Source organism: Physeter macrocephalus, chromosome 17 (assembly GCF_002837175.3).
Source record: "Physeter macrocephalus isolate SW-GA chromosome 17, ASM283717v5, whole genome shotgun sequence".
NCBI lineage: Eukaryota > Metazoa > Chordata > Mammalia > Artiodactyla > Physeteridae > Physeter > Physeter macrocephalus.
In genome coordinates this window covers 13,506,678-13,531,869 of record NC_041230.1, presented here as the reverse complement: position 1 = coordinate 13,531,869, position 25,192 = coordinate 13,506,678, and the positions used below count along the sequence as shown (strand labels likewise).

The 25,192-nt window shown below is 49.5% G+C and overlaps 1 protein-coding gene across 1 annotated transcript; it reads left to right on the top strand.

Moving 5' to 3' along the window:
* The first annotated feature begins 1,590 nt into the window (after positions 1-1,590).
* On the top strand, positions 1,591-25,192 carry WTIP (WT1 interacting protein). The gene is made up of 8 exons (XM_024132710.3): positions 1,591-2,269; positions 7,571-7,672; positions 19,948-20,015; positions 20,175-20,237; positions 20,404-20,534; positions 21,320-21,371; positions 22,074-22,142; positions 25,031-25,192. The coding sequence occupies exons 1-8, from the start codon at positions 1,591-1,593 to the stop codon at positions 25,169-25,171; spliced, it is 1,305 nt and encodes a 434-aa protein (XP_023988478.1). The 3' UTR covers positions 25,172-25,192.

Genomic DNA, 25,192 nt, shown 5'->3' with positions numbered 1-25,192 from the left:
TTTTCCTTTCTCAGAGTGGAAGATCATTTTTCACCAGGTGGCTCCTCTGGATATTTGCTCCCTCCAAACCACTTGCCCCTACTTGTGCCTCCCCACCCCCCAGCCTGGGTTGTAGGGGTTGGAATTCTTCCAGCTCTGAGAGGTGGAAGGGGGGAAGAGTAGTTGGGTCGGACACTGCTCCCTTGACAGCTGAGAATGTGCCACAGTGAGCTCCTCAGCAATGTTGAGGCCAGAGCCCTGGTCAGTCTGCACCACGACCATTCCCCATCCAGGCTTCCTGTTCCCTGAGACACTGTGGGTGCCTTCCTGGAATTCTCTGAGGAGGGAGGTGCCTGGAAATAAGAGGACTCTTCCACTCAAGGTTGTTTTCCTGGATCCACAGGTCCTGACAGATAATGGTTTGCTTTTCTTTCCTACAAGCTGTTTGAAATGTATGACAAGGGCTTTGTAGCTTGTATTTTGGGGGACAAAGCCCTAGTCACCTCTCGTTCCCCTCCCCCACCATGTGGCCCCAAGGCCCTATCCCGTCCCAGGATTGGCGCCTCACCCAAGCCCCTGTGGGCAGGTGCTGGAAAAAGGAGGAGTCCTCACATCTCTTGGTGACTGCCCGTGGGTCACAACTGAGGCTTCCCCGCCCCCTGGCTTAGCCCGAGGCCTGTTTCCGGCCTCGCCTGGCCTTGGGCGCTTGTGAACGGCGACCAGCCTTGGGGACCAGTCTCCATCCAGCCCCAGCTCCTAGTACAAGGCGCCTTCCCCACCAGGCAGGTGGGGGCACCCGAAACCAGTGCGCAGCCACATGGCCCTGGGACACGCTAGGATCTCGGGGTCACGCTAGATGCTGGGGTCGCATCTGCTGGAGACGCGCAGTGGTCTCCAGTGTCCTGGGGCGGATGGGTGCAGCGTTTCTGCCCAAGGCCGAACTTGTCCGGCCCAGCGCCTGAAACCGTGGCGGCGCTGGGAAGTAAGATGGGGGTGGATGTGGGAAACGTTTGTCAACTGCTCATATTTCTCTGGCCGGGACTGGGGAAGCCGCCTCCAGCTCAGCCCGCGGGGATACGGGATCTTTCCAGAGGCCCGACGGTCGGGGCGCACAACGGAGCCCGGGCCCCCCCGCCCCGCCCCGCGGCGCCACAGCTGGCCGCTCCGCCACTCGAGCGCCAGCTCCAAGCCGCACGCCCCGGCGGCCCAGCGCAGGCTCCGCGCCCCTCCGAGCTCGCGGCGAAGCGCGGACACCGCGGCTCCGCCGCCGCCACTCCCCCCACATTCCAGAGGCCGCAGCGCCGTCTCCTTCCTCGCATTCCTGCCCCCACAAAGGAGTCCCTCCGCCCCCCGCACAGCCGCAGGGAGGAGGGGACGCGGCCCGGCGCCTCCGAGCGCACATTCCTCCGCCGCGCGCGCCACCGGGCGGAGCGCCGCGGCCCCCGGACCGCGCGTGTCCCGCAGAGCGACCCCGGCCCGGCGCCGGCCCCGCCCCACGCCCAGGGGTCCCGGGGCGGGCTCCGGGCTTCGGGCGGACGATGCGGCGGCGCGGCCGGAGCGGCGGCGGGAAGCGGAGGCGGAGGTGACGCGCCGGGGCCGGCGGGCCGGACCATGCAGCGCTCCCGGGCGGCCGCGGACGAGGCGGCTCTGCTCCTGGCCGGGCTGGCCCTGCGGGAGCTGGAGCCGGGCGGCGACTCTCCGGGCCGGGGTCGGCGGGGGCCGCGGCCCGGGCCGGGAGACGAGGCGGCGCAGGCGTTGGGCCGCAGAGGGCAGGGCAGCGGCGGCGGCGGCCCCGAGGCCGGGGTGGACGGACTGAGCCGCGGGGAGCGAGGCCCGCGGCGCGCGGCGGCCCCCGAGCTCAGCGCGCAGCCGGCGGGCAGCCCGCGGGCTAGCCTGGCGGGCTCCGACGGAGGCGGCGGCGGCGGCAGCGGCAGTGCCCGCTCCAGCGGAATCAGCCTGGGCTACGACCAGCGCCACGGCAGCCCGCGCTCGGGCCGCTCGGACCCGCGCCCGGGCCCCGGGCCGCCGTCGGTGGGCAGCGCGCGCTCCAGCGTGTCCAGCCTCGGCTCCCGCGGCTCGGCCGGCGCCTACCCCGACCTGCTCCTGCCCGGCGCCTGCTCCGCGCCGGCTCGCTCCCCGGAGCCCGCTGGGCCGGCCCCTTTCGCTCTGCCTTCGCTCCAGCTGCCCCCGGGCCGGGAGGGCGCCCCGAGCTCGGCGGAGCGGCGGCTGGAGGCGCTGACCCGAGAGCTGGAGCGGGCGCTGGAGGCGCGCACGGCGCGGGACTACTTCGGTGAGCAAGCGCGGCCGCGCGGGCCGCGCGGCCGGGCCTCCGCTGTCCTCGTCGGGGGTCGGGGACGACCTCCGGGTAGGCGGCCGGCTCGGCCGAGGAGAGCGCTGGGTGGGCCCGGGGCTGGGCTTCGGACGAGGGACCGGGCTGCAAAAAGCGTGTCTCCCTCCCATGGGGCTGGGGAGCTGGCGACGTTTGTTCCCGCAGACGGAGTGTGTGTGTGAACCTCCAGGTCTGGGGGCTTGTTTAGGACAGTGGCTTAGCCTCTGGGTCTCCGGGCCGGGAGTTCTGGCAAAGTCAGTGGATGCGTTGCCCCTAATTTAGAGAAAAAGTCACGTTAATAGGCAGAAAAAGCTATTTTTGAATAATTTTTTCTTAACCCTTGGCACTTGCCTCAGCTTATCGTACTCGATGCTTTGTGATCAGCCGGTCAGCCGAAGCTGTGTGTTTCCCTTCCCCCAGCAGTACGGGTTGTGAACGGGGCCGGGAGGTGGTGTGGCCTGGATACCACCGGAGCCCGCCTGACCTGAGGCTTTGATAATGGTAGTGGCTGGAAGTAGAGTCTTTGAGGGAGGAGAAGCCCACGCTGGGCGGGAGGGAGGGAGGCTAAGCTGGTCATACTGGGCTGTCCTCGCTCTCGGCTGTGCTGTGTATATGGGATGTTTCCGAAGGGAATCTTGCTTCACATCATTTGCAAAGACCACCAGTCTCTGACAGCCTCCCTTTCTCAGTCTGACCTTGGCCCTTTGATCCCAAGTCCTTTGGACAACTTGAGGCTTGAGGTTCTGAGAGGAGGCCTGGGGAGGGGCTTCCCTCCCTCCCTTAGTGATAAGCAGGCACCTGGCTTTGGAGGGGGGGGTGGTTATCATGTCTGGGACTGAGGCTGTCCTGGAGTTTGTATTTCATGGTTCATTCCAGCTAGCAGCTCAGGACTGCCCTGAACTGGATCTTGAGAGGGAAGGAGGTTGTATGGGACAGGCAATAGGGGCATTGCAGACCGAGGGAAGAATGTGGGCAAAAGGAGACAAGTAAGGATGTGTACGGTTCCGTTATGCTCCCTGGGGTTGCAGCCCAGGAGGGGTCAGGTGGTCAAGTGAGTGTGTAGGCCAAAGGGTTGTCCTGCCTTTGGGAGGGGACCTGCTCATCTAGGAGCATCACGGTGAGAATTTGTGGTCTGGTAGGTTCTGTGGCTGCTGCCAGACTGCCTGGGAGCAGGGAGGGAGTAGGAAGCCATTGCCTCTCATGCCAGGCAGGTACCAGGAGCAGAAGCTGGGCTGCCTTCTGAAGAGAATGAGATTCCAGCGCTCTCTCCCGGGGAGACCGCCCCTTTTCCTGTCCCCACTCGCTGCAGGGCCTGGGCAGGGGTGTGTTCTCTGGGCCTCGGGAGCTACTCCTGAATCTTTGTGTGAAGACCAGGGCAGGTAGTGGGAGAAGTGAAGGGGCTGATGGGTGATCCTTTCTAATGGGACCTGCTGCTCCCACTGAAGCCACGTGGGAGTGGGAGGTGAGTGATGATAGATCTTTGGGTTTTGTTTTTTTTTAAGAGAAGCCAGATCTAGGTAACATTTTCCTGATTTTTTAAAAATATGAGCAGCTATTTGCTTGAACTGCTGATATCTTACTGCCGATATTCCACATTTTGGAGCTGTGAAAGTGGCAGTTTCATACAGATCAACCTGAATAATACAACATTTTACAAAAGGAAGTCTGCAGGTAGCATGAGCTCAAGAGATCTCTGATAAACCTCACCCTTGGAGTGTTTTTTCCTCTCTGTCCATCCCTTCTTCTTGGCGCTGGCACCCGCTCACCTCCTGGCTGCTCTCTGTCTTTCATGGACATCTCTCCTGACCAAGTTCTGCTGCCATGAGCCAGCCAACAGCCTCAGGCCTCCAGAACCTCATTAACTTTGGTGACCTCTCTGCCTTCTCTTCAGCCACCCACCCCCAAGGCCACATCCTGGATTTGCCTTGCTTCAGCTGTCTTCAGTTCTGGCTGCAGCTTGCGTCTCACCACTACCTCTGATTCCTGTAATTGCTGTTTGCCCTGCAGAACCCTGGCTCCAAGTCAGTGCTGCAGCCCCCTTTTCTGTTGCTATATTAGGCTGCAGAGTGATGGTCTTTAACCTTGGTTCTCTTCTGGGCACCACCCATCACTCTTAGCCTTGGTCAGTTCCCTCTTTCAGTCCCTCAACAGCCTGCCTCTCTCCTCGGCCCTGCCCGTGCTTTCTACTTTGCTGAGAATAATGGAGTCAGCAGTTGCAGTCTTGGCTTCCTGTCCCTTCCCTGAAGGCTCTCAAGTCCATGTCCAAGTCTGAGGATGAAGGTCCTTCCATCTCCAACCTCTACCTCCTCCATCTACAGCTTTCCTCTTTCCACTGGCCCTTTTCTTTTGTTTATAAATATGTATAAGGGTCTTTCATTAGGCAACAACAACAAAAATAAGAAAAAACAACAAACCCAAACCTATATGGCCCCAAGGTCTCATCCGCCCTTTCATCCCGTCTTCTCATCCCATTGTCTGGTTGACATCATCTTTGCTTATCCGCTTTCGATCTCCCCTCAGCCGTCTCTGTCTCCTCCCACTGGACTGACCCAGCTCTTGCTCAGCACCCTGGCGATGCCCCAGCCTCAGCCCCAAACCCCAGAGGGCATTTACCAGGTCTTGTTGGTCTGGATCTTAACTGCATCCCAAAGGTGGAGTCAACTCTCCTCCGAAACAGTCTACTCCCTGGATTTTGGAGGCACCTCATGGTCCTGGTTGTCCTTCTTCAGTGTATTTTCATTAAAGTGGTGCAAGCTCATATTTAGCAAAAAATCAAACAGAACCGAAAAACAAATAATACAAGGTCATAACTTCCCTTCTGGCCCATCCTTCTGTTCTGCTTCCAATAGGCAGCCGACTTTTGCTCCTTGCATCGTGTTTTCTGGTAACTTAGTCAAATGACAAGGTCAGATTTTCAAAGTTGATGGACAAGAGTGAAGGTGTGAGGGTGGGTCATCTTCACTTTAGAAAGATAAGTCTGGCTGCAATTTTGGGGATGGATTATCGGGGGCCAGGGTGGGATGCTGTGAGGAAGCTGTTGAAACAGCAAGTGGGATGAGAATTGATGACGCTGAATCGGGCCAGTGGGAGTGAGGGGAGGGAATGAAGTCCAGAGTAGGGAACAGAGGAACCTGATTCAGAGTTGGAGGTGAGAAAGACAGGGTAGACCTGGATGCTTCCTGAAACCTGGCTATGCGAAAGTGCCGTTTTCTGAGCAGGAACCCAGAGCTCTCTTCTGGACCTGAGGTGGTCTGGGGCCATCTGGGAGGTGGATTAGTGGCTCAGGAGAGGGATCCAGGCTGGGCAGCGTGCCAGGAGCCTCGGCAGGGGTGAGCATGTGGGAGCAGGTGGCACTGGGGTAAAGCCACTTGTGGAGACCTGTAGACGTGGTGTGTTTGGCTTTCACATTCTCAAAACATTTAAGTTAACAATTTCAGTATGGAAAGATTTCATGCACAAATCTAGATTTCTAGCTTTTCTTGAAAAATCTGAATCTTTAGAAGTGCTGGCCCTGCATTCCTCCCCGGTAGCCATCAGTGGAGCTGAGGCGTGTCTGACCTCAGGCGGCCATGGCTCTCTTCTCCATTCACCTGGGTGCCCACCAGCCACGTTTACGTTCTTGCCTGGTTTGAGGGCATCTGAACTGTCTCTCCCTCCCCTGGGGAGACTGAGGCATGGGAGACCCAGGACTGAGCAAGGGAATACCCAGTAGAACTGGGAAGAGAGAAGAACTAGAAAGCCAGGTGCGGGTCATATTCTGGAGACCTGAGAGGAGGAGAGGGCCCCCTTTAGCAAGATCAGAAGAGAAAGTCCGTAAATCTGCACCGTTAGGAGATGACAGGATGTGACTAAGCTTTCTTTCTTGACTGAGGGGAGGGGGAAAATGGGGTGGCTGATGGGTGAGGGAAGTTTTTTTTAAGGTGGGAGACGCTCAGCCATGGTAAATGTTAAGGAGAGAGATCTGGTGGAAAGCAGGAAGGAGAGGGTGAGGGCAGCATGTCCTGAAGCAGCCAGAAGACTTAGGGTCCAGGGGGCAGGTGGGCCCCGTCTCCATGCCCTTTGTGGCATGGGAGACCTTTGGTGAGTCTGTGAGAGGACCTCTGATGTCTGGGCTGGCCACCTGCAGTCTCCACGGTCTCCAGGAGGGCTGGCTAGAGAGTTCCCTAAGGCTAGTGCTGGTCTTTGCCCTGGCATTGCTGGTCACCCCTCTCCTTACCACCCCTCCCCTGCCTGCCAAGCACCCCACCCTGGGGTGGTCCCCAAGACCACCCAGTTATTCCCTGCAGAGCAACTTCCCTCTCTTATTTCCTTTAGACCTTTGCTCAGATATCACCTTGTCACTGGGGCCTTCTCTGACCATCCTCTTTAAAAATCACACACTCAGACATATTCTTTTTTTTTTTTTTTTTTTTTTTTTGCGGTACGCGGGCCTCTCATCATTGTGGCCTCTCCCGTTGCGGAGCACAGGCTCCGGACGCGCAGGCTCAGCGGCCATGGCTCACGGGCCCAGCCGCTCCGCGGCATGCAGGATCCTCCCGGACCAGGGCACGAACCCGTGTCCCCTGCATCGGCAGGCGGGCTCTCAACCACTGCCCCACCAGGGAAGCCCAAAGACATATTCTTAATCAGCCTTGTTTTCCTCCATAGCACTTGTTTCTACCTGAGATGTGGTTTACCTGTTGTCCATCTCTCTCCACTGGAATACAGGCTCCTTGAGGGGGGGATTTGTTTGGTGCGTTGCAGAATCTCTGGCACCTCAACTATGCGGGGTGTCAGTGTCCATGTGTTGACTGAACAAGAGAATAAATTGACCTTATTGTACAGATGAAGGAGGTGTGGCTGGGAGGGTCAGGGCCTCTGCCCTGGTTGTGTCTATGTGGTCTTCATTCTTTTTGGTTCATAGACAGCAGAAAGGATTTTCCCTCTGTCCACGAGCAGATCAAGGTGAAGGGGCTTAGACCAACTTTCCAGGTATAAACATGTCATTGTAATTTTGATGGTGTGGACAGTGTCCGTTAGCTCTGACTTGCCACGTGCTCTACTAAACTCTTTGAATCCTCAAACAACAGCAGCAAACCCTAAGTAGTGCTACCCTTCCTGTCCCCATGTTAGCCGTTAGTAATGGAGCGATGGAGGCCTATGGAATTTCCTAGCCCAAGATCACGTGGCTGGGCAGCATTAGGACTGGGAGTCAGATGCGTGTCCATTCAAGTCCACGGTCCTGGTGCTAATCGCTGCTCTCTCCTGCCTCTTCTTCCATAGGTATTTGCATCAAGTGTGGGCTTGGCATCTATGGAGCGAGGCAGGCGTGCCAGGCAATGGGGAGCCTGTATCACACCGATTGCTTCACCTGCAACTCCTGTGGTAGGTAACCTCTCCCCCGTCCCTCTTGCACTGTGGATCCCCTTGCACCTAAGTCCCAGGCAGATGGACCACCCAGCTCTGGCCCAGGCTGGAGTGTGGAGGAGGCTGAGTTGTGGCCCCTTGGCTTCTGGCCTAGTCTGCGTGAGAGGCCCAGGCTCCTGGGGAGATCTGCTGGGCCCTGGGGAGGGAGGCGTGAGGCCAGGGGGGGAGCCTTTTGCTGGCCACAGGGAAAGGCTGCCCTTCCAGCCCTTGGCTTTGGAACCTCTGTCCTGGGCAGGGTACTGATGTCTCTCGGTTGCCTGGGTGGGGCTTGTGGAGCCAGAGATGTGCCTTCTGCCTTCCTGGATATGGGGCTAATATTTTTTTCCCTGCAATACATTCTTTGTCCTAATTTTACACACTGTATAAAATATAAATGCTATAATTTAACCTAGACAAAGTTATAAAAAGAAAAAAGTAACTATAATCCAACCAACCTAATAAGTCTGCACTCTTGATCTTCTTTCTTACTGTTCTTTCATGCTTTACCCTGAGAAGACATCTTTTATTTATATACGCAAAACATTTTAATACAAAACATTTTATTTTATAAAAGTGTAATAATATGACTTTGTTATAAAGCAGAAACTAACACACCAGTGTAAAGTAATTATACTCCAATAAAGATGTTAAAAGAAAAAAAAGTGTAATATGTACACAGTGTTAAGTCAGATAGTCCTGAGAAGCTATTTTTGCAATAGCAAAAAACCATTTATCTTTCTACCCCGGTCTTGTTCCCCAGGGGCAGCCACTTAGTATTTTTTAGCAACTTCATCTGGTAGGCACCTCCACGTTCTAACAGCATACACTGCTGTTTCTTGATTATCAGTTTTAGAAATGATTTACTTATGTTTGCTGTGGTAGATGAGGAATAGGCTTTTATGCTGACTGTTCTCCCGGCTCCCCTTCCGTCTTCTCAGAGTAGTCATCGTAAGTTGTGATTAAGTCAATAAACCAGGTTTATGTTACTATAATATATGACTATGTAAATATTATTCGCTGCAGAACCAAGAATTATACTGGGGTTATATCTCCTTTTTCTATAGTCATTTACTTTTCCTGGAATTTTCTTTTTTAACCATTTTTTCTCCTTGCATTGTCTTGACTTATCATATCCTTCAGTTTCCTGTCGCCACTTCAGTTGCCCCATTTTAGTAGGCATTCTTTTGAGTTCCCCCTTGGAGCCCCTGGCCTCTCCTTAGTCTGAGCCAGTTGCTCTCTGGACCCCTGTGGAGTGTTCATTCTGTGCCTTCCCATGTATATTGGTTGGATTGAATCCACTGTCTCCTAGAAGCTTTCAGCTGCAGATTACAGAAAAGCTGCTGAGGAGGCTTAAACTCTAAGAATATTTCTTGACTCATTGAACTGGGAGCCCAGAGATAGGGCTGGCTTCAGGCTGGGATTGATCTAGTGGCTTAGGCCCTGTGAATAGCTTGGCTGTGTTTCCCTTGGGTTTGGCTTTATCCTTAGGGCAACTTCTCTTATGGTAGTGAAATGTCTGAGGCAGCTTGAGACTTCCATTGGGACACCACTGGTCTGGAGGAAGAGGGGCCATTTCTTCTGGTCATGTTTTTGGGGTGGGGAAACTTCTTTTCCAGAAAACATCTAGCAAACATCTTCCTGTATATCATTGGCCAGATCATCTCACACATCCATTCCTGAACCAAGCCCCCTGTGGCTGGGGGGAGTGCTATGATTTGATTGACTTACTTGCCTGAGTCTCTGAACCATTATAAGGGAAGAAGAATTAGCTTTTTACTAATCAAGCCCATCCATGGATAGGGGAGTGGATTCAGGTTTCCCTTAAACACGCCAGGCTGTCTGAGGTAAGGTTGGTTACTGAACACAACTTGGAGAAGTAGGGAGGAATCGAAGCTGTGAAACAACCTAAACTGTCCAGTGTTTTGCTGTAGTTGTCTAAGCAGGGCAATGTGGGAGGTAAATTTTCTGAATTCTGTTGTGTCTAAAATGCCTTTATTCAACCCTCACAATTTGTAGTTTGACTGGGAATAGATTTTCAATTTGGAAATAATTTTTACTAAGCATTTTGAAGTCATAGGTTTATCTTCCAGAAGCCACGGTTACTGCTCAATTCTGACGCCATTCTGATTCTCATTTTTGTGTGTGTGATCTGTTTTTTTCCTTTTGGGAGATCTCAGGAAGAGGGCTATCATTGAGCAAATCCTGTAATAGCCTCTGGAAAGGGCTGTGAACTGCACAGTTGCAGGGGTTGCCACTTACATAGATGCAACAGGAATGGTGCTCCTGAAATTGTGCATTGCAGCTACTTGGCTTAGGATACTTGATTTATGTTTGGTGTAGGCTTTGTGCCATTGGTTATGCTGCATACACACAGAGCCCCATTAGACTGCAGACTTGCCCTTCGGTTCTGGGAATTTTTCTTGTATTCTTATTTATTCCCTTCTTCTTTCCACTGGTACTGAGTTCAGCAGTGTATGAACCAGGATAATATATTATGACCAAGTTGAGCTTACCTGAAGAATACTAGTGGAGTCACAATAGAAAATTCGTTAATGTAACTCACCTCATTAACAAACTAAAGAAAAACTATATAATCACCTCAATAGGAGTAGAACAAGCAGTCAATAAAATCTGACATTCAGATTTTAGCAAACTGGAAATAAAAAGGAACTTTCTCAACCTGATAAAAGTTGGTTACTAAAAATCTATGCAAACATCATACTCAGTGGTGAAATATCAGAAAAATGGACCTTTAAAAGAGGAAAGGACAATGACGCCTGCAATCATGTCTTCTATTCAGCATTGTACTGGAGGTCCTAGTCATTGCAGTAAGACAAGAAAAATAAATATAGCATAATCATGTAAATATTCATATACTGTTGAACATGGGTATATAAAATGGTGTTGAGATGTCAGTTTTTTCCAAATTGATCTATAATGCATTGTAATTCCAGTTAAGCAGGTTTGCGTGAATTTGACAAGTTAATTCTAAAATTTAAATGGAAGAGCAAAAGGCTAAGAATAATCAAGATGATCTTGAAGAAGAGTAGGTTGGGCAAACTTCCACTACCAGGTGTCAGTATATATTGTATAGTTACATTAATTAATTTCATGTGGTACTGGGGCAAGGATAGACAAATAGACCAGTGGAACAGAATGGAGAGTTTAGAAACAGACCCATGTCTGTGTGAAAACTTGATGGGTGATAGAGACAGCGTTGCAGATGGTTCTGGGAAAAGTGGTTATCCATGTAAAATAATGAAATTAAATCCAGGTGTATCGAAGACCTAAATGGGTAAAGAAAAACTTGACAATTTTAGAAATAAATATAGAAACATATCTTTACCAATCTTCTGGTTAAGAAAAAATTTTTTTTCACACAAAAACTGCCAAACTTAAAAGAGGGGATTGACAGACTTGGCTACATTTGAATTAAAAACCTCTATTCGTTAAAAGACACTGTGAAGCATATGGGAAAATAAACCGTATACTGCCACAAACATAACTGCCAAGGATCATTTTTGTTTGTTTGTTTACAGCATTGCTTTTTTTAAAATTTTTATTTTTATTGGGCTATAGGGGATGGGTTGGGAAATATCTCTGCAAGTTATTCCCTACTAGGGAAATGTCCATTCTAATTTTCCTGGGATAGCTTTCGGAGCTTTTTCTTTATCTTGGAGCTGCTGCTCTTGCTGGCAGTAGCCTCTTCAGGTCCACTGCTGAGTGGCTTCTCCTTGGAACAGAATTTCCTCTTTTTCTTGGGGACCCTCTTGTTTTCTGACTCTTCAGGGTCACTAACTGGTTCCTCTTTAGGGAAGGATTTCTTCCTTTTGGTAAGACTTCCACTGCCAGCTGTCTCTTCAAGATCACTACTAACCAGCTCCTCCTTGGAAAAAGATTTCTTTTTTTTGGGTTTGGAGGAGACACATGGGTCTTCCATTCCATTCTCCTGAGAAGCCTCCCAGGGCTTCTGCTTTTTCTTCTTTTTGGGTCTTTCGCTTGTCTCCTCACATTCCTCCGGGGTACAGCATTGCTTTTAATGTCGTGTCTAAGAAATCTTTGTAGTTTCATGTTTTGGACATCTGTTTTTATTTTTTAAGGATATTAAACCTACCTGTTCTGTATTCTGTATCTAATTATCCCAATAGCTGATGACTTTTGAAGTCCTACTTCTATTGTTTATTGTTGCTCCTCACTCTCGGTGATGATACCTTGTTTCCTCATGTGTTTTGTAATTCCTGATTGTGGAAGTCTGTGGGAATTCATTGAGGTGTATGTTGAAGGTGCATTTCCCTAGGGGATGTTTGAAAACTTTATTTTATGTTATTTGTTTATTTGGCCTCTCTGTGTGGCATGTGGGATCTTAGTTCCCCAGCCAGGGATTGAACCCGTGCCCCCTGCAGTGGAAGTGCGGAGTCTTAACCACTGCATCACCAGGGAAGTCCCTGAAAACTTTTTATTAAGGAAAAAACTTGAACAGGGGCAAATATATTTTTTCTTTTATGAGTACTCTTATTACTTATGGACTTGTATTCATGTAATGTATTCCAATACCATCATTATTCTTTTTGATGCTCAGATTGCCAGAGGAAGTCCCTTCCAGTTGACTCCTGTACCCTTTTGACATGTCCCCATTGTTCTTTGAGCACTTCTTTACTCTGGCACAAGATATATTCGGTTTACCTTTGTTTTTGTTTTTAATTTAGTACAATTTACATATAGTGCAGCAGACAGATCTTAAGTATATAGTTCGTATATAGTTCAAAGATTTTGGATAAATGTGTACATTTATATTACTCACACCCCTAACAAGGTTATAGAAAATTTTAAACACCCGAGAAACTTCCATCTTCCCTTTTTTTCAGTTAATCCCCGTATGTTCTCCCATCACATCCACTCAACCAGTGTTCTGACTTCTACCGTCATAGATTAGTTTTGTCTGTTCTAGAACTTCATATAAATGCAACCATAATAGTATGTACTATTTTCTTTCTCTTTTTTTAAAAAAAAAAAATTATTTATTTTTTCATTTTGGCTGCGTTGGGTCTTCGTTGCTGCGTGGGGGCTTTCTCTAGTTGCAGCGAGCAGGGGCTACTCTTCGTTGCGGTGCATGGGCTTCTCATTGCGGTGGCTTCTCTTGTGGCGGAGCAGGGGCTCTAGGCACTCGGGCTTCAGTAGTTGCAGCACATGGGCTCAGTAGTTGTGGCTCACGGGCTCTGGAGCACAGGCTTAGTAGTTGTGGCACATGGGCTTAGTTGCTCTGCAGCATGTGGGTTCTTCCCGGACCAGGGCTCGAACCCGTGTCCCGTGCATTTGCAGGAGGACTCTCAACCACTGCGCCACAGGGGAAGCCCTGCCTTTTTTTTTTTTTTTTTTTTTTTATCTATGTTGTTATATGTATCAGTAGCTCACTCCTTTTTATTGCTGAGTAGCATTTTTATTGTATGAATATACCACAATTTGTTTATCCATTTATCTGTTGATAGATACTAGGTTGTGCTATGAACATTCTTGTACAGGTCATTTGTGGACAAATGTTTTCATTTCTCTTGGGTAAATTCCAAGGAATGGAATTTCTGGGTCATAGGCTAAGTGTACGTTTAACTTCATAAGACTGCCAAACTATTTTCCAAAGGAGCTGTATCATTTTATACTCCCACTAGAAATGTAAGAGAGTTGGGTTATTCTACATATTTGCCAACAACTGGTATTTTAGCCTTTTTAATTTTAGCCATTCTAATGGGTTTGAAGTGGTATCTCACTGTGGTTTTAATTTGCATTTCCCAGACAACTAATGAGGTTTGAGCATCTTTTTCTTCTGTTTTTTGGCCATTTATATCTTCTTTTGTGAAGTCTGTTCAAGTCTTTTGCCCAGTTTTTTTTTTTTTAATAATTTTTAATTTAATTCTTACTCCCTTTTTATTTAAAAAATTTTTTGGCCTTGCCATGAAGCACGTGGGATCTTAGTTCCCTGACCAGGGATTGAACCTGCAGGCCCTGCACTGGAAGCGTGGAGTCTCAACCACTGGACTGCCTGGGAAGTCCCTCTTTTGCCCAGTTTTTAAATTGGGAGTTGTCTTTTATTATTTAGTTATAGGAATATATATGGTAAAAGTTCTTTTCAGATGTTTTGTGAATATTGTCTTCCGGTTTTTTTTGTTTGTTTTACGGTTATTATTTTTGTGACTTAAAATTTTTTGTCCCCTGTTAGGTCATGAAGATAGTCTCCTTTGTTTTTTTCTAGAAGCTTTAGGTTTCTCATGTTTAGGTTGATAACCATTTCATGTTAATTTTTTTTTTTTTTTTTTTTTTTTTTTTTTTTTTTTTGCGGTACGCGGGCCTCTCACTGCTGTGGCCTCTCCTGTTGCGGAGCACAGGCTCCGGACGCGCAGGCTCAGCGGCCATGGCTCACGGGCCCAGCCGCTCCGCGGCATGTGGGATCTTCCCGGACCAGGGCACGAACCCGCGTCCCCTGCATCGGCAGGCGGACTCTCAACCACTGCGCCACCAGGGAAGCCCCTCATGTTAATTTTTATGTATGGTATGAGGTAAGGAATTGAGTCTTATTCTTTTTTCCATATGAATATATAGTTGTTCCAGCACCATGTGCTGAAAAGACTTTGCTTTCCCACTTGTATGTTTGTTGAAATATTTATGGGTCTATTTTTGCCCTCCATTCTGTTCCACTGATCTTTTTGTCTCTCCTTACCTCAATATTACATTGTCTTGATTTCTGTAAGTCTTAAAATAGGTAGTGTAAGTTTTCTAGTTTTGTTGATCTTTTCCAAGATTATTTTGGCTATTCTAGGTTCTTTGTATTTCTATATAAATTTAAAAATTGGCACATCAGTTTCCACAAAAAAAATAGAGTTCAGAGAACTTGATTGGGCGGCATTGAGTGTGTAGATCAATTTGGGGAGAGTTTATATGAGAACGTTTGAAGCCATGAAGATGGTTGTCGGAACTGTGCAGGGTCCAAGATTTTTCCCTACATGCAAGCTGACTAGTTAGCCTGCCAGTGTTTCACGGGTGCTGGCTGAAGACATGACCTTCCTGGGACAGATACAGCACTGCAGGCAGCGTGAGCTTCATGTTCACATCCGTTCTGTGTGCCCTCCTTGGTCCCACAGTGGTGACGTGGATGCCAGCTGTGTGCTGCACACGCAGTGGGTCTCTGTGTCATGGCTGAGGAACCCTGAGCTTAGGGAACCCCAGGATTTTATAATGGGCTGCCAGCAAAGCTGTCTGACTCTTATCCCAGAGAGGCACATTATCTTTATTTGTACTGAACAGCAAACCAACCTGCCTTCTGCTTCAGAGGGAGATGCTATCTCTGTCTTCTAAGCAGTTTGCTCCACAGACATCCTTGGAAAGATAATTCAGAATGAAAGCTGCAAGCTGTTTGAAAGATGTGCAGAAATGGAAGGGATCCAATGGAGAACTGTCTTCCAGCAGTGGTATATCTCTCTATTTATGTAGCTCTTTTAAAATTTCTCTCAGCAAAGTTTGGTTTTGCTGAGTAAAGTCAGACACATCTTTGATTAAATTTATCCCTTAGTATTTTATGGGATTTTGGGGATGCTGTTATAAATGCATTTTTAAAATTGTAAGTTTAGGAGACTTCCCTGGTGGCACGGTGGTTAAGACTCCACGCTCCCAATGCAGGGGGCCCGGTTTGATCCCTGCCCAGGGAACTAGATCCCACGTGCATGCTGCAACTAAGAGTTCACATGCCACAACTAAGGAGCCTGCGTGCTGCAAGTAAGGAGCTGGTGAGCCGCAGCTGAGCAGCCTGCGAGCTGCAACTAAAGGAGCCCGCCTCCTGCAACTAAGACCTGGCACAACCAAATAAATAGATACTAAAAAAAAAAAAGGAATACTGAAAGTGCTAGTAAAACGTATTCAAAATAATAAAAATAAAAATTGTAAGTTTATTTTACAATCACTTGTTGCTAGAATATAAAAATACTTTTGGTTTTCATATATTGACCACCTATTCTACAGTTTTGCTAAACCTACTTATTAGTTCTAGCAGTTTTTTCATAGATTCCTTATGATTTTCTGTATAACACAATCATGTCATTTGTGTTTATAGTTTTTCCTTTCCTGTCTTAATGCACTGCCTAGCACATCTAGTATACTGTTGAATCCTGAGGGGAAAAGCATTTACTATTTCACTATTATGTCTGATGTGAGCTGTGGGGCTTTCATAGGTGCCCTTCATCAGGTGGGGGAGGTTCCCTCTTGCTCCTGGTTAGGTGTTGTCATCTCCTGACTCTAATGGGAATGCCTCTCATAGGTCTGCTGGGGCTGTGGTTTTGACAAGGATGCCTTTTTCTTTTAAAGTTTTTGTTCAATTTGTTTAAACCAAAAAAACCCCACATCACTAATTTCTCCCATCCCCAGCCCCCTGTGTCTTGCTACCAGCAAACTTTTCTCTGTATTTATGAGCTTGTTTTTTTTTTTTTTTTTAAAGATTCCACATATAAGAGAGATCATACAGCATTTGTGTTTCTTTGTCTGACTTATTTCACTTAGCATAATGCCTTCAAGGTCCAATCAATGTTGTTGCAAATGCCAAGATATAATTTTCATTCTTTTTATGGCTGAATAATATTCTGGTGTGTGTGTGTGTGTGTGTTGTGTAATTTTTTTATCCATTCATCCATCAATGGACACTTAGATTGTTTCCATCTCTTCATTATTGTAAATAATGATGCAGTGAACATAGAGGTGCAGATATCTTTGTGAGTTAGTGTTTTTGTTTTCTTTAGATAAATACCCAGAAAGGGCATTGCTGGGTCATATGTTAGTTCTATTTTTAATTTTTTGAGGAACCTCCATACCGTTTTCCACAGAGGTTGCACCAATTTACATTCCCACCAACAGTGAAAGAGGGTTCCCTTTTCTCTAAATCCTAACCAACACTTGTTATGTCTTGTCTTATTGATAATAGCCATTCTAACAGATGTGAGGTCCTTTGTTGTTAATTAATCGACCATATATGTGTGGGTTTATTTCTGGGCTTGCTATTCTGATCCAGTTCTATTCTTCTTTCTCAAGATTGCTTTGGCTATTTAGGGTCTTTTGTGGTTCCATGTAAGTTTTAGGATTATTTGTTCTAAAAATAACCATTGGAATTTTTTTTTTAACATCTTAATTGGAGTATAATTGCTTTACAATGTTGTGTTAGTTTCTGCTGTATAACAAAATGAATCAACTATATGCATATGTATATCCCCATATCCCCTCCCTCTTGTGTCTCCCTCCCACCCTCCTTATCCCACCCCTCTAGGTGGTCACAAAGCACTGAGCTGATCTCACTGTGCTATGCGGCTGCTTCCCACTAGCTATCTGTTTTACATTTGGTTTACATTTGGTAGTGTATATATGTCCATGCCACTCTCTCACTTCGTCCCAGCTTACCCTTCCCCCTCCACGTGTCCTCAAGTCCATTCTGTACGTCTGTGTCTTTATTCCTGTCCTGCCCCTAGGTTCATGAGAACTTTTTTTTTTTTTTAGATTCCATATATAGTTGTTAGCATATGGTATTTGTTTTTCTCTTTCTGACTTACTTCACTCTGTATGACAGACTCTAGGTGCATCCATCTCACTGCAAATAACTCAATTTCGTTTCTTTTTATGGCTGAGTAATATTCCATTGTATATATGTGCCACATCTTCTTTATCCATTCATCTGTCGATGGACACCTAGGTTGCTTCCATGTCCTGGCTATTGTAAATAGTGCTGCAGTGAACCTTGTGGTACATGACTTATTTTGAGTTATGGTTTTCTCAGGGTATATGCCCAGTAGTGGGATTGATGGGTCATATGGTAGTTCTGTTTTTAGTTTAGTTTTCTTTTTTTTTAAAAAAAAAATAAATTTATTTATTTATTTATTTTTGGCCACGTCAGGTCTTGTTGCTGCCCGCGGGCTCTCTCTAGTTGCAGTGAGCGGGGGCTACTTTTCATTGTGGTGTGAGGGCTTCTCACTGCCGTGGCTTCTCTTGTTGTGGAGCACGGGCTGTAGGCGCACAGGCTTCAGTAGTTGTGGCTCGCGGGCTCTAGGTGCACGGGCTTCAGTAGTTGTGGCACACGGGCTTAGGTGCTCTGCGGCATGTGGGATCTTCCCAGACCAGGGCTTGAACCCATGTCCCCTGCATTGGCAGGCGGATTCTTAACCACTGCACCACCAGGGAAGTCCCCTGTTTTTAGTTTTTTAAGAAACCTCCATACTGTTCTCCATAGAGGCTGTATCAATTTACATTCCCACCAACAGTAAAACCATTGGAATTTTGATAGGGATTGTGTTGAATCTATAGATTGCTTTGGGTAGTGTGGACATTCTAACAATACTGATTCTTGCAGTCCATAAGCATAGAATATCTTTGCATTTATTTGTGTCTTCTTCGGTTTCTTTCGTTAATGTCTTGTAGTTTTCAATATACAGGTCTTTCACCTCCTTGGTTAAATTTATTCCTAGGTATTTTATTTTTTTTGATGCAATTGTAAATAGACTGTTTTCTTATTTTTCTCTTTCTGATAGTTCATTTTTAGTTAAAGAAACAGCAGATTTTTGTGTATTGATTTTGTATTCTGCAACTTTACTGAATTCATTTGTTTAGTTCTAATAGTTTTTGATAGAGTCTTTAGGGTTTTCTCTATATATTATGTCATCTGCAAATAGTGACAGTTTTACTTCTTCCTTTCCAATTTGGATGCCTTTTATTTCCTTTTCTTGCCTAATTGCTCTGGCTAGGACTTCCAATACCATGTTGAATAAAAGTGGTGAGAGTGGACATCCTTGTCTTGTTCCTGATCCTAGAGGAAAAGCTTTTAGCTTTTCACCATTGTTTATGATATCAGCTGTGGGCTTGTTGTGTATGGCCTTTATTATGTTGAGGTATGTTCCCTCTATACCCGCTTTGTTGAGAGTTTTTATTATGAAAGTATGTTGAATTTCATTAAATGCTTTTTATTTCTATATCTATTGAGATGATCATAGGATTTTTTTTTTTTTTTTTCCTGTGGTACGCGGGCCTCTCACTGTTGGGGCCTCTCCCGTTGCGGAGCACAGGCTCCCGACGCGCAGGCTCAGCGGCCATGGCTCACGGGCCCAGCCGCTCCACGGCATGTGGGATCTTCCCAGACCGGGGCACGAACCCGTGTCCCTTGCATCGGCAGGTGGACTCTCAACCACTGCGCCACCAGGGAATCCCCGATCATAGGATTTTTATCCTTCATTTTGTTAATATGATGTATCACACTGACTCATTTGCCGATTTGGAACTATCCTGGCATCCTTGGAATAAAGGATACCTTTTTTTATATTGGGCTCCTTCACCTGGTGAGAGTTGTACTTCTAACGTTTCTAGATTAAGAAGTTCATTCTTGGGCTTCCCTGGTGGCACAGTGGTTGAGAGTCCGCCTGCTGATGCAGGGGACATGGGTTCGTGCCCTGGTCCGGGAAGATCCCACATGCCGCGGAGCGGCTGGGCCCGTGGGCCATGGCCGCTGGGCCTGCGCGTCCGGAGCCTGTGCTCCGCAACGGGAGAGGCCACAGCAGTGAGAGGCCCGCATACCGCAAAAAAAAAAAAAAAAAAAAAAAGAAATTCATTCTTGGGCTTCCCTGGTGGCACAGTGGTTAAGAACCTGCCTGCTAATGCAGGGGACATGGGTTCGAGCCCCGGGAAGATTCCACATGCCACAGAACAGCTAAGCCTGTGAGCCACGACTACTGAGGCCCATGCTCCTAGAGCCTGTGGTCCGCAACAAGAGAAGCCACTGCGATGAGAGAGGCCCGTGCACCACAACGAAGAGTAGCCCCCGCTCGCCACCACTAGAGAAAGGCCTGTGCACAGCAACGAAGACCCAACGCAGCCAAAAATAAAATAAAGAAAAAGTAAAAAAAAAGAAAAAAAGAAATTCATTCTGCAGAGTCTGCTCTGAATTCCACTGAACTTAAAGCAAATTTTTTTTTTTTAATTATCAGAACTTCAGTTTACATTTGAGAAACAGGTCTTCATACGTTTGCTTTGACAACCTCTTACCACAGTTTTGTCAACAACATATTCTATTTAATTTAAAAAAATATTTATTAGTGTAATGATAATAACATAACAGAGGGAAATTTAAAAATGTGTCTGCAATCCGCTTCTCATCTGTTGGAGGAGGGTGCTGAGAAATGGCGGCAGGAGCGTCGTCCCTGGCTCCAGCATTCCAGGGACCCCCTTGTCAACCCTCACCCTTGCAGGGAGACGACTTCGCGGGAAGGCGTTCTACAATGTGGGTGAGAAAGTGTACTGCCAGGAGGACTTCCTGGTGAGTCAAAGCTGTGCCCTGGCTGGTGCCATGGGTGGGAGCAGGGGCGGGGACCCTCCTTCTGATTCATGTGGTGACCTGAGGCCAGGAAGCAGATGCTGGCTGGGCAGCGAGTGCCCCTTTGTCACATAACATCCTGGATCCTGTGTCCCCTCCCAGTACTCCGGGTTCCAGCAAACGGCTGACAAGTGTAGCGTGTGTGGACACCTCATCATGGAGATGGTGAGAACCTCCCCCAGGCTCCTGGAGCCCCTCTGACATGCGCAGAGTCAAGGACCCCACCCTTTCACCTGTTGGAGACCTGCCAGGGGCTCAGAGCCAGAGTGTCTTCTGGGGGCTGTGCTGAGCCTTCCACCTACACTGACCCTTCAGTGCCTCCCGCCCCCAGATCCTGCAGGCCCTTGGGAAGTCCTACCACCCGGGCTGCTTCCGGTGCTCGGTGTGCAACGAGTGCCTGGACGGGGTGCCCTTCACTGTGGACGTGGAGAACAACATCTACTGTGTCCGAGATTATCACACGTGAGTAGCCGGCGCTATGGAGCAGTGTGACTCCCATGGTTCCCCTGCCTCTCCCCAGGAGTATTTTTCTGGCCTGCCTGTCTGTGCCCTCCATTCTTGGCCTGCTCACTTCTGGCCTCCGCTGTGTGCTCAGTGGTTGGGGCGAGGTGCAGATCTCTGCTGGAGCCTTCTGTCTCAGTCCTCTCCTCCCCCTGCCTTTGCCTGCACCCCCTCGTCCTAGTGCTGGGGACTCTGGGCTGCCCCATCTAGCTTCTGTCCCGCTGCTCTAGTGGCCAGGCCAGGACTCTTCTGCCTGGAATGGGGGCTTGGGGTCTCTGCAGAGTCTCTTTCTTCCTGTCCGGTACCCATGTGACCAGGTGATCCATCCTCCCTTGCTGTGGCTCCAGGCTCAGCCCTCGGACCTCTGGTCCTGTGCTGCTGCCTTGCGTGGGGTGGGTGCTGGGCATCGGTTCCTGGTACTCAGTGTGGAGCCAGGCTTTGCAGGGGTCTCAGCTAGAGGAGGCCCAAGCCTGGACATGAGGGGGCAATGACTGGCAGGAAGCATGAGGGAGAGGCCAGGGCAGAACCTGAAGAAGCCATCCTGGAGGAGGTGATGGGGTGGAGGTGAATTGGGGCACCACATAAAAGGCCAGTGCCAAGAAGGCATGGCATAGGATGCTCCTACCCCAACATATCCGCACAAGAAGAGGGGGCCACGTCATGGGGCTACCATGGGTGGACCTGTCCTCGTGCCCTTGGCCTCTGGTCACTCAGCTGGTCACTTCTGGTTTCCTTTATTCCTCCAGGGTTTTTGCACCAAAATGTGCCTCCTGTGCCCGTCCTATCCTCCCTGCACAGGTAGGCACCACTCACCTGGAGATGGTCAGGCGCCTGGCCCCGCCCGGCCCTGCTGGTCCTGCCTGGGTTGGCCCCAGGTCTTGGGCCCCAGTGGGAGGGATGAGCAGGCGCTCCTGCCCCCTGTCCCTCTGGGCTGAGGGACATGTGTCGTGCCCAGTGCACGTACGGTGCAGGTGTCCCCGCATGAGTTAGAGGGAAATGGTGGCCCCTGCTGCTTGGTTGCCCCACTGCCCCCTCAGCTCCATTGCCCGTCGATGTCAGGACTGGCCCCGGGCTCTGTGAGCTCACAGCTGAGGCGGTGGGGGAGCAGACGAGAGAAGGACGCGGTCTGTGCAGGAGACATCCTCGGGTGGTGCACCTCTCTCCGGCACTGGGTCTTCCGCACATGCTGGCCCTGGGGAAGCAGGCCTGGCACTGGTCTTTCCTGACTCCAAAGAACTGAAAAGAACACGTACGCACACACTGACACCCACGTGATGGCTCTCCTCAGCAAGTGTGCGTGCTCTCGGCTGCAGCCGTGGGAGGAGGCCTACGGCACACGCACATCCATTTGGGTGCACCCACTGATGCCTGTTCTGGCCCCGTGGGAGCACCCACGTCAGAGCTCACACGGGTGTGGATGCACAGCCCCTATGACAGGAGCGCGTTGTGTAGTTATGTGCCCACCACGCGGTTCGCCTCAAGCCCTGTCTCTTCCTCCAGGGCTGTGAGACAACCATCCGTGTGGTGTCTATGGACAGAGACTACCACGTGGAATGCTATCACTGTGAGGTGAGCCTGGGTCCCCCCAGAAGGCTGGTGGCCAGGGTAGTGCCCCTCTCACACAGGCCTCCTTCTCCCTAGGTACTCTGTGGGCTCACCTCCTCTTTTATGGTTCTACCCCATTCTGCCTGTCCTCCCCCAGTGAGCTCTCTCTCCCTCCCCTTCAGGATATGGTTTCTCTCAGCTTGTTTCTCATTCAGTCAAATATTTCCCGAGGATGTACAGTGTTGGGGTGTTGTTGATGTACAGAGAATAAAGAAAGTCTCTGTCCTCCAGAGAGACAAGTACTCAGGCAGTATTTATACTGGGTCATCATTGCTATCAAGGGGAGTTTTCAGAGCACATAGCAGGCCTTGGAAAATTCAAGGAAGGCTTTCTGGGGGAGGAGACACCCAAGCTGAGATTTGAAAGATGAATAAGAGTTAGCCAAGGAGCAGGGAGAAGGGCATTTTCAGGCAGTGGAAGCAGAATGTGCTAAGCTGTGAAGGTGAGTGTGTTGTTTTGTTTCACTGGAGAAGTCGGCAGGAGCTGGGGACGAAAGGCCACTTGAGCTGAGGAGCATGGACTTATCCTGAGGGCAACGGAGAAGGATCAAAAAAGGATGACACGATGTCACTGAGATTTTAGAAAGGGCACTCACGCAGAGAATGAATGGAGGAAGAGGGAGTAGGGGCTGGGGTTCCCTGAGGAGGCAGGTAGAGTCAAGGTTGTGGCCCTGGGTTCCAGCAAGTAGACTGAGTTTAGTGTTGGTTAGATGGTACAGGGACTGGATTTGGTCAGTGATTGGACGTGGGAGTTGAGGGGTTGGAAGGTGTCCATTACGACCCTAGGAGAGAGTGAGGGTGAGAGGAGGAAGTCATTAGATGATCTCACTTTTGGTAGCTGGAGACACCTGAACGGAACTATCCAGGCAGCAGCCGGATGTGCTGGAGTATAAAGACTCTGGTACAGATGTAGGAGTTTGGGAGTCATTGGCATACATAGCTCTTTCCTCTCTGATACTCTGCCCTGTGGTTTCTAGTTGCCTTTGCCTCCCCAAATTCTCAATTCAGGGAGACCAATGGGCAGCCTGGAAAAATCTCTCCAGGAAGTAACCTCGGCAATTGTAGGGCTCTCCTTATTTCCCTTCTCTCAGAGATCACTGGCCTGCCTTGCCTGTTGTTCAGAGTCTGAGAATCATCGTTTCATATATTTTGCCCAGTTTGCCATTGTTAAAGGTAGGGTGGGAAATCCAGTCCTTGTTACTGTCATGGCCGGAAGCAGGAGTCCCATCGTGGGCATGTACATGGCTACTGAAGCCAGGGGAGTAAATGAGGTCTTCCAGGAAGAGCTGTAGAGGAAGGAGCGGGGGCTCAGGATAGCCCAGGGAGCTCCAACATTCCGGGGATGCATTCAGGCAGAGCAGCCACACAGGAGGCCTAGAATGACCGACCTACCGACCCGAGAGGTAGGAGAAAAACCAAGTGTTGGGTTTCAGAGCCCCCAGGGAAGAGCAGGTGTGTCAGTGAGAAACCTTCAGTAGGAATCTAGGGTCCATCTGGAACCAGGTTGCCTTGATGGGGGCAAGTGGCCCAAAGGGAATAGGAATCCTGCCGGAGGACCAGGGAAGGGGGATCGGGAGCGCAGAGGGGCCACAGTTCCTCCAGCAACCGTAGGAGGGCATCCTGCTCTGCAGTCCTGGGGACTGCAGTGTCCCCTTGGGATCGCTAAGCTCAGTCCTTAAGGAAAGGCTGATGCTGAGAGTCCAGGAGCAGGTCAAGCTGCAGGCAGATTACAACCAGCGCCTCGGGGCTGTGAGACATGGTGCTGTCCCCAGGGGAGACCCTTGGATGGGAACGGGGGCTGTGGCCAGACAGGACATGGAGGACACCTGGGACCTGAGTTGCTTGGGACATGAAGCTCCATCACAACAGCCCAGCTCCATCACCTGTGTGGGGCGGGGTACATGTTGGTCTCAGGGCCTTTGGGTAACAAGTGTCAAAGCTTCCAGGTTGGAGTTCAGCCCTGGGTGCAGTGAGATTGTGACCAAAGGGGCCTCCTTGGGGTGGGGGCCGGGGGAAGGAAGGAAAAAGTTGTCCAGTAGGTCTTGCCTGGTGCCCCACTGTCGCTTGCAGCACACCATCCTCCACGGCTGCCCTTCACATTTTCTGCCTGTTAGAGGTCAAACACGAATCACATAGCTTGTTAAACAGAGAAAATTAGCCTATAAAATATCCTGCAATGGTAAAAATGGTAAGATAAGGGACATAAAGCAAAACTCCTTGTTGAATTGATGTCTTCAGGTCTTCTGTTCCGCTATCTCTTAAGGCCACTGAGGTCAGTCATTTGACCTTCCCCCCTTCCCAGGGTCACCAGTGACCCCCATGTGGGGATCCAGGAGATGATTCTCAGTTGTCACTGTCCTAAGCTCGCAGCAACTTTCCTAGACTCTGCCTCCTAGACGCCCTCTTCACTGTGCCCTTAGGACAGGCTGTTTTTGGTTTTCCTCTTTCATCTTCCCCTAAAATCTTGGTTCTGCTCCTCTTCTTTCCTCTCTTAAAGTTGGAGCTTCCACAGCTCAGCTGTTTGTTCTCATCTCTTTTCTAGTTATCTGCACTCCCTGGGAGAAACTCCTGTTGTTTTGTTGTTAAAAAAGATCACATTTTTATGCTGATGCCCCCATTTACTGCCCAGCCGTCTCTCCCAGACTCCAGCCTAGTGTCCAACTACCTCCCTCCTGGCTGGCTCTTTTGGATGTGTAAGACGCTCTCCAGTTCGGGGTGTCCAGCACTGGGCTCCTGACCCCCTTCCCCCAAAGAGTAAAGGCCAGAGTCCTCCGGAAGGTGGGCAGGGTCCTACAGATCTCTGATGCACCCCTCCCTTGCTTACTCTGGCGCCGGGGCTGTGTTCTTCCCTAGGACTGCGGGCTGCAGCTGAGCGGGGAGGATGGACGCCGCTGCTACCCCCTGGAGGGCCACCTGCTGTGCCGCCGCTGCCACCTGCGGCGCCTCCGGCCAGGCCCACTTCCCTCACCTGCTGTGCACGTCACCGAGCTCTGAGCTGCGGGCGGGTAGCCCGAC

Bases quoted from the DNA above. Each gene is read 5' to 3' on its own strand.
- WTIP (XM_024132710.3), top strand. From the start codon at position 1,591: ATGCAGCGCTCCCGGGCGGCCGCGGACGAGGCGGCTCTGCTCCTGGCC. The intron at 2,270-7,570 runs GTGAGCAAGCGC...CTTCTTCCATAG, and splicing joins CACGGCGCGGGACTACTTCG to GTATTTGCATCAAGTGTGGG. The intron at 7,673-19,947 runs GTAGGTAACCTC...TCACCCTTGCAG, and splicing joins CTTCACCTGCAACTCCTGTG to GGAGACGACTTCGCGGGAAG.